This window comes from Mytilus trossulus, chromosome 13 (genome assembly GCF_036588685.1).
Source record: "Mytilus trossulus isolate FHL-02 chromosome 13, PNRI_Mtr1.1.1.hap1, whole genome shotgun sequence".
NCBI classification, from domain to species: domain Eukaryota; kingdom Metazoa; phylum Mollusca; class Bivalvia; order Mytilida; family Mytilidae; genus Mytilus; species Mytilus trossulus.
In genome coordinates, this window is record NC_086385.1 from 22,586,127 (window position 1) to 22,595,928 (window position 9,802).

The following is a 9,802-nucleotide window of genomic DNA, read 5'->3' on the forward strand; positions in this document are numbered from 1 at the left end:
GCTAACGGTATCTGAGATACGGTCTTGACAACGAAAACTAAATGAGGTCCAGATAAGGTGGACTCTGACCGACGGAGCTGTAGACCTTGCAAAGAATCCATATACCAAATATAGTGGATCTATTGCTTATGGTATCTGATAAAATGACAAAACCATGAAAACTAAACATTGACACATGCACCATGAATCTAAAGTCAAGGTCACGAAATCTGTCGGACACCTTAGTACACTCATCATTTCATATCTAAATTCTAGTGGCACTATTGCTTGTTAGAAAATAAGTCGATGTCATGTAAATCCTGTTTGATAGACCTTGCAAGGGACAAGCACACCAAATATAGTTATCTGAGTCTCAAAATTAATATAGTTATCACCCCTTGTTTTTGGTGGGGTTCGTGTTGCTTAGTCTTTAGTTTTCTATGTTGTTTCTTGTGTACTATTGTTTATCTGTTTGTCTTAATTTATCTTTTTTAGCCATTCGATTTACGAGTTTGAATGTCCATCTAGTATCTTTCGTCCTCTTTTATCCTTTTTCTCATAATAAATGGAATATAATCTACATGACAAAATCTATAATAAAAAAATCGCAGAAATCGTTGAACCATGAAAATGAGGGCAAGGAATAAGTCTCGTATCATATGACTTCAGTCATAGGCGAGACAAAACATTAACCGAGTACTACATTTATAAGTTGTAATCTTGATGTACTTTACAAGTTCAAAACTAAACGGTTCTTGTTGTACTCTTTATATCTGCTATCTCAAAGCTTCAATCCAAATGTGCAATAATATTTAGGCACATAATATTATACATGATTACCGTAGTCATAAACAAAGCTACAAGCTTGTACTTCAACTTTGTTAACAAGATGTTTTGGTTCATTTTTATTCCTTACTGAGCAATTGTCGGCATGAATGACACATGTCTTATTATGTTTTTTAAACTTCCACTGTGACTGAAATTGCGACATATTAAATTTTGTTGAGATACGACTACATTATTGTCTTATAGTTCTGTTAGTTCATTCAATAATGTTTCAGAAATTTAGTTGAACAATGCATTTAATCCTTGAACTCGAACTAACATAATCTATCTGAAACGTATCTATACAGTTCAATAAGGTATCCTAAATGCTGGATGTTTAGCGATGGATGTGTTCATATCTGTAGAAAATTTCTAAAATGTAACTACTGTTTCTGACTATTTGTCGCAATTATTTGTTGAAGTGGGACGATACTTCTGTTCACGTGATCTGCACATGCATTTTCGTTGTGTTATTTAACGTTGTTCGTTGTTCACCAACTAGAACTGAATCTGAAATAAACTGCATCAAACGCAATAGCAGTATTTTCTGAGTTCTGTTTTTGTCATACATGCTGACTGGTTACCGTATGTGTTCGTTCGACTAATATCACCTAAAACAGCAAACTGGTTTTGCCCATAGCTTTCTACAGTAACCTCAAACAGAGCATTACTAGGGTATACATCAAAGGAAACTTGATATCTCTCTCGTAAATCCTCCTTTGGTTTATAAAACATGTATAAAAAAGGTTTCTTATTTTGGTTTGAAGCATCATAGCTGAGTTGTGAATGTATCCTTTTAGCATACTGAATTTTCTTCAGTGAGAGTTTAGCACATTTTTCTTGTGGAATCTGCTTGTTTATGTTTGCAGTGACATATTCTGCTAATTTCACAACAACTTGACCTTTAACGTCAACGCTATCAGAGGAATAACAGACACAATTGTGCTCATCAATACCGGCATCTGCGCATGACCGGTCGTTCGGTATTGGACGGAATAAACTTATTCCCCTTGGATACGGAACCGCAACTTCTTCTGATTTGAAGTTTTCGTTCAGGATATCGACTATCGTTTCGTATGCATCAAAAGGTGACGTTAGTCTGTTGATGTTTGTTTTCAAATTTTCATGCAAATTCGGATAGGCTTCTTTTAGTTGTTGTGGAACTACTAGTGAGATTAAAGGTAGCCTCTCTTCGAGTCTTCCAATCGGAGTGTTTCTGATTTTATCAACACGGGATCCATGGTCGCTTAAAAAGAACAAAAATGAATTGTCCAGAAACCCTTCGGTTTTAAGGAAAGTCATGAGATCTAATAAATCGTCGTCTGCCAACTTAATGAAATTAACATAGTTATGACTAAGTTTATTGTTCCATACAAGTGTGAATTTTAAGTCATCTTTGTAAGCTCGTAAAAATCTTTTAAAATAATCTATAGCTATGACATGCAATGATTTTTCCCCATAGCACAAGTATGATGTTGAGCTAAGCTTCACGTTTTTGTCCTCTAAAAACTGCAAAACATCACTAACAGGGGACTCAAACATTTGCATGTGGTTTATGGCAAGATAAAAAGGTCGCATATAATGATTTGTAGGAGGTTTAAGGAACCCACCTCCACCACTGGTTCCTAGATTGAAAGTTGATATTCGCGGCCAGTCTTCCAAAAACATTGTAGTTCCACCTAGTCTAGAAACGTTATGCCAAATAAAAGGGTGATTATCAAACTTTGTGTGTTCAACCACAGGAAATTCTTTGGAAAATGCATAATGTCCTGTAATTAAAGGCGCCAAATTTGGCAGCGTGTTGTCACCTAGTTTGGTATAGCCTTTAAAAACATAAGCGCCAAGATTATTTTCTAAATATGACATTGTCTTTGGAAGTTCACGTATTGCTGCTAGTCTAGACACTGAATCCATTCCGAAAATCAATACGCTATGTTTCCTTTTTGGATTTCTTTTTTCTTTTTCTAGAGGTCGATAGACCTGATAGTGTAATCTACTGTAAACCATTTTCCCGCCAATAAAACATTTTACATTCACAAAATCTGTTCGGACAACAACGGAACTATTAAACCACACTTCGGGACCTAGTTCAACATTAAAATCATCATTCGTCTTCCGAATGACTTCCTGATAATGACATGAAATGCTGCTACTTGGAGCGCGCGTTTTATTCAAATGTAATGTAGAATTAAAATCAAAGTATACGAGATCGCTGTCTTTTGAGCACATAATAGGATCAGGTTTCCAGAAAAATTTCATTATTTCTTTATCGTATGGATTCACTTCCGGTATGATACAGCTTGCTTGAATATTTTTGTGTACGTAAACCATATATCCAGGTCCAAAGTACAAATGAAACAATGTATATCCACTTAAACAAATAAAAGTACACACGTAGAGAAGTCTTCGTAAAAAAATGTTTCTTCTGACTAAAGCTAGAAGGCGTTTCCGTACGACTCGACACGGGTACATTATTGTTATAATGCAATATACTAACAGACGCAGTTATTTAAGTTGTATTCTATTCAAGACTGTTTTCTTTCGATCAAGTATTTACTGGCACCTCTAGGGTTCAAATCATGTACTCGATTGAAATGTTTGATTAATTACTGCAACCGATCTTAGAATAGGTTTTTCCACTGATGAAAATTGGCTGAAATATAAAAAAATATCATTGAGATGTGGTTGTGACAATTTTGTAATTTCATTCCTACTGATATCTGCTTTTTTTTTCTATATTGTTTGCTTAAATGACTCGTAAAGTACAAGTGTTTGATTTGAATGATCGGAAAGGATGGATTTCATTTTTTGCATTCTTTGAAATTCAATTGATTAATATTATATCTTAAAGACGTCTAACATTGTTTTTGAACTAACAAGTGTCTATTCGATGTGTAATATTTATTGCAAATAAAATATTTTTGAACTAAGCAATTATCGTTTGGAGCAACCTTAGTGCATATAGTTCAGTTCAGAAAGATAACTACTAAGTTTTAGGATCTCAGTATTATTTGTAATGGACACACTATTTTGTCCTAAGATAGCTCCAACTAGCTAGAAATATTTTAGTCTATCTGGACACAGTATCAAAAATAATACAAGAGGCAAACTCAAGATTGATTATTCTATATAGATAAACTAAATGCTTTGCAGATATTTCATATATATTTTTTTTATACAATGGATTTCATGGCGTTGTCAGATTGTTTTAGATTTATGAGTTTGACTGTCCATTTGGTATCTTTCATCCCTTTTTCATAAGACGCCACTAGCTTTGACTATGCCTATCCAATGTGACAGTCACAAACCGAGTCAAGAACTCCCTCAAGTATCATCTGTAATGAATTATTTATGGTTTAAGGTGATACGTATTGTCTGTAATTTCAATGGTTGTGTGTGGTGTATATTATCTGTAATATCGATGGCTGTGTGTGGTATGTATCATCTGTAATATCGATGGTTGTGTGTGGTATGTATCATCTGTAATATCGATGGTTGTTTGTGGTATGTATCATCTGTAATATCGATGGTTGTGTTTGGTATGTATTATCTGTAATATCGATGGTTGTTTGTGGTATGTATCATCTGTAATATCGATGGTTATGTTTGGTATGTATTATCTGTAATATCGATGATTGTTTGTGGTATGTATCATCTGTAATATCGATGGTTGTGTTTGGTATGTATTATCTGTAATATCGATGGTTGTTTGTGGTATGTATTTTCTGTAGTAACGATGGTTGTGTGTGATATGTGATATGTATTATCTGTAATATCGATGGCTGTGTGTGATCTGTATCATCTGTAATATCGATGGTTGTGTGTGGTATGTATCATCTGTAATATCGATGATTGTGTGTGGTATGTATCATCTGTAATATCGATGGTTGTGTGTGGTATGTATCATCTGTAATATCGATGATTGTGTGTGGTATGTATCAGCTGTAATATCGATGATTGAGTGTGGTGTATATCATCTTTAATATCGATGGTTGTGTGCGGTATGTATCAGCTGTAATATAATTGGGTGTGTGTGATATTTATCATCTGTACCATCGATGGTTGAGTGTGATATGTATCATCTGTAATATCCATGGCTGTGTGTGATATGTATCAAATTTCAATATCGATGATTGTGTGTGGTATGTATTATCTGTAATATCGATGGTTGTGTGTGGTATGTACCAGCTGTGATATCGATGGCTGTGTGTGGTATGTATCATCTGTAATATCGATGGTTGTGTGTGGTATGTACCAGCTGTAATATCGATGGTTGTGTGTGATATGTATCAGCTGTAGTATTGATGGTTGTGTGCGATGATTGTATGCGATATGTATCCGCTATAATATCAATGGTTATGTGTGGTATGTATCATCTGTAATGTTAATGTTTGTGTGTGGTATGTTCCATCTGTGATGTCGATGATTGAGTGCGATATATATTCTTTATTTTGTCGAAAGATGTGTGTGGTATGTATCATCTGTCAAGACGATAGCTGTGTGGTAAATATCATCTAGGCTGTTATGTCGGTAGCTATGTGAAATATACATGTATAATCTGTAATGTTGATGACAGTGTGTGGTGTGTACCATCGGTAATGGTGTATTCTGATATTTGTGTGGTGTGTATCATCGGTAATGGTGTATTCTGATATTTGTGTGGTGTGTACCATCGATAATGGTGTATTCTGATATTTGTGTGGTGTGTACCATCGGTAATGGTGTATTCTGATATTTGTGTGGTGTGTATCATCGGTAATGGTGTATTCTGATATTTGTGTATGTGTTATATGTTATGGTGATATTTGTGTGTGTATCATACGTTAGTGTTTTGCTGATCATGCTGATATGTGAGTGTGTTTTTATCATATGTAATCTTTAATCCTGATGTTCTCTTTTATGCTGATATTTTGTATGCATGTATCATCTGTAATTATTACTGCGTCATCTGTACTGTTTTGTGATGATACGTATGTGTTTGTATCACCTAAACTGTTTTGTGATGATACTTGTTAGTGTTTGCATCATCTGTACTGTTTTGTGATGATACGTGTGTGCTTGTATCAGCTGTACTATTTTGTGCTGATAATTGTGTGTGTTAGTATCACCTGCACTGATTCGTTATGATACTTGTATGTGTTTGTATTACCTTCACTGATTTGTGATGATACTGGTGATTGTTTGTATCACCTGCACTGATTTGTGATGATACGTGTGATTGTGTGTATCACCTGTACTGATTTGTGATGACACCTGTGTGTATTTGTATCACCTGCACTGATTTGTGATGATACTTGTGATTGTTTGTTTCAGCTGTATTGTTTTGTAATGATACTTGTGTGTGTTTGTATCACCTGCACTGTTTTGTGATGATACGTGTGTGTGTTTGTACCACCTGCACAGATTTGTGATGAACTTGTGATTGTTTTTTACAGCTGTACTGTTTTGTGATGATACTTGTGTGTGTTTGTATCACTAGCACTGTGTTGTGATGATACTTGTGATTGTGTTTGTAACACCTGCACTGATGTATGATGATACTTGTGTGTGTTTGTATCACCTGGACGGATGTATGATGATAATTGTGTGTGTTTGTATCACCTGCACTGATGTATGACGATACTTGTGTGTGTTTGTATCACCTGGACGGATGTATGATGATAATTGTGTGTGTTTGTATCACCTGCACGGATGTATGATGATACTTGTGTGTGTTTGTATCACCTGCACGGATGTATGATGATACTTGTGTGTGTTTGTAACACCTGCACTGATGTATGATGATACTTGTGTGTGCTTGTAACACCTGCACTGATGTATGATATAAACTTGTGTGTGTTTGTATCACCTGCACGGACGATGATGATACTTGTGTGTGTTTGTATCACCTGCACTGATGTATGATGATACTTGTGTGTGCTTGTAACACCTGCACTGATGTATGATATAAACTTGTGTGTGTTTGTATCACCTGCACTGACGGTTTTGTGATGATACTTGTGTGTGTTTGTATCACCTGCACGGATGTGTGATGATACTTGTGTGCTTGTAACACCTGCACTGATGTATGATGATACTTGTGTGTGCTTGTATCACCTGCACTGATGTATGATGATACTTGTGTGTGCTTGTAACACCTGCACTGATGTATGATGATACTTGTGTGTGTTTGTATCACCTGCACGGATGTGTGATGATACTTGTGTGCTTGTAACACCTGCACTGATGTATGATGATACTTGTGTGTGCTTGTATCACCTGCACTGGTGTATGATGATACTTGTGTGTGTTTGTATCACCTGCACGGATGTATGATGATACTTGTGTGTGTTTGTATCACCTGCACTGATGTATGATGATACTTGTGTGTGCTTGTTACACCTGCACTGATGTATGATATAAACTTGTGTGTGTTTGTATCACCTGCACTGACGGTTTTGTGATGATACTTGTGTGTGTTTGTATCACCTGCACGGATGTGTGATGATACTTGTGTGCTTGTAACACCTGCACTGATGTATGATGATACTTGTGTGTGCTTGTATCACCTGCACTGATGTATGATGATACTTGTGTGTGCTTGTAACACCTGCACTGATGTATGATGATACTTGTGTGTGTTTGTATCACCTGCACGGATGTGTGATGATACTTGTGTGCTTGTAACACCTGCACTGATGTATGATGATACTTGTGTGTGCTTGTATCACCTGCACTGATGTATGATGATACTTGTGTGTGCTTGTAACACCTGCACTGATGTATGATGATACTTGTGTGTGTTTGTATCACCTGCACGGATGTGTGATGATACTTGTGTGCTTGTAACACCTGCACTGATGTATGATGATACTTGTGTGTGCTTGTATCACCTGCACTGATGTATGATGATACTTGTGTGTGCTTGTAACACCTGCACTGATGTATGATGATACTTGTGTGTGCTTGTAACACCTGCACTGATGTATGATGATACTTGTGTGTGTTTGTAACACCTGCACTGATGTATGATGATACTTGTGTGTGCTTGTATCACCTGCACTTGTGTATGATGATACTTGTGTGTGTTTGTAACACCTGCACTGATGTATGATGATACTTGTGTGTGTTTGTATCACCTGCACGGATGTATGATGATACTTGTGTGTGTTTGTATCACCTGCACGGATGTATGATGATACTTGTGTGTGTTTGTATCACCTGCACGGATGTATGATATAAACTTGTGTGTGCTTGTAACACCTGCACTGATGTATGATGATACTTGTGTGTGTTTGTATCACCTGCACGGATGTATGATGATACTTGTGTGTGTTTGTATCACCTGCACGGATGTATGATGATACTTGTGTGTGTTTGTAACACCTGCACGGATGTATGATGATACTTGTGTGTGTTTGTATCACCTGCACTGATGTATGATATAAACTTGTGTGTGTTTGTATCACCTGCACTGACGGTTTTGTGATGATACTTGTGTGTTTGTATCACCTGCACTGGTGTATGATGATACTTGTGTGTGTTTGTATCACCTGCACGGATGTATGATGATACTTGTGTGTGTTTGTATCACCTGCACGGATGTATGATGATACTTGTGTGTGTATGTATCACCTGCACGGATGTATGATGATACTTGTGTGTGTGTGTATCACCTGCACGGATGTATGATGATACTTGTGTGTGTATGTATCACCTGCACTGACGGATTTGTGATGATACTTGTGTGTGTTTGTATCACCTGCACGGATGTATGATGATACTTGTGTGTGTATGTATCACCTGCACTGACGGTTTTGTGATGATACTTGTGTGTGTTTGTATCACCTGCACTGACGGATTTGTGATGATACTTGTGTGTGTTTGTATCACCTGCACGGATGTATGATGATACTTGTGTGTGTATGTATCACCTGCACTGACGGTTTTGTGATGATACTTGTGTGTGTATGTATCACCTGCACTGACGGTTTTGTGATGATACTTGTGTGTGTATATGCTGATTGTTATGAGTGCATGTATCATTTTTATGTTTATTTTCCTACTTGTTTGTGGAGGTATCATCTGTGAAGTTTAAGGTGTTATTTGTGTGGGTATGTGTCGTCTATAATGTTTTGATATTGATGCATGCATGTTAAACAAATATGTTATGTTTTATGCTAATTCTTGCGTATGCATGTATCATCTGGAATGTGTGTGACACTGTGGATACTTTATGCTGATATCTATGTGTATCTCTGAATTTAAAGAGATGTTTCATAGAAAGCTTAAATAAAAACATCTCTGATTTATCAGTCTTTAAAATAAATTTCATGAGAGTTCTACCTTTGTACATGCCACCTCTGCTGGGTAGATTAATATTATTTCTATTCATCAGATAAATACAGAAAAATACACATTGAACAGAAATTATCCCATCAGAAAAAAACTGATACATTGACATTATTACTTCCTTGTGGCTGTGTGTAAGTGTGTATGTGAAATTATAATCTTGTGTGTGTATCGATCGTTTTATCTTTTATGAATGAAACATTGCTAGATATATAATAAAAGACTTACATTTCAAAGTGTCTGGCTACTTCCGGTTGAAGATGATGTAAATAAAGTGTGTTTAAACAAGATTTATCATTAAAATCCCTTTTGACAATGATTAAATGTCCTTATATTGCATTGAGTTTAGACGGTATGCACCAATGAATATACTGATACAGGTCGATATATGTTGATCGCATGATAACATTACTATACCATTTAAATCTTCACACCGGGGAATATTAACACACAATAAGATCATGTTGTACCCTTCAGAGGATAAAAGGTATACTTACATATACAACTTACCAAAATAAGATACTGCGTGTTTTAGGATTCAAAATATGTCTTCAATGATTAAATATTTATGCTATGAGTTAAAACTTGAAAATTCATATATTTAACCATATATAGATGTTACATACAAACTAATTTAATCTTGGACGAGACCATGATAATGAGATGT

The 9,802-nt window shown here is 35.9% G+C and overlaps 1 protein-coding gene across 1 annotated transcript; it reads right to left on the bottom strand.

Annotated features, from left to right (window-relative positions):
* Positions 1-1,220: 1,220 nt before the first annotated feature.
* On the bottom strand, positions 1,221-9,542 carry LOC134694785 (uncharacterized). The gene is made up of 2 exons (XM_063555836.1): positions 9,364-9,542; positions 1,221-3,457 (listed from the first exon to the last, which is right to left on the bottom strand). The coding sequence occupies exon 2, from the start codon at positions 3,274-3,276 to the stop codon at positions 1,330-1,332; it is 1,947 nt and encodes a 648-aa protein (XP_063411906.1). The 5' UTR covers positions 3,277-3,457; positions 9,364-9,542; the 3' UTR covers positions 1,221-1,329.
* Between the last annotated feature and the right edge of the window lie 260 nt (positions 9,543-9,802).

Excerpts from the sequence above, each read along its gene's own strand:
- LOC134694785 (XM_063555836.1), bottom strand. The coding sequence starts at position 3,276 with ATGTACCCGTGTCGAGTCGTACGGAAACGCCTTCTAGCTTTAGTCAGA.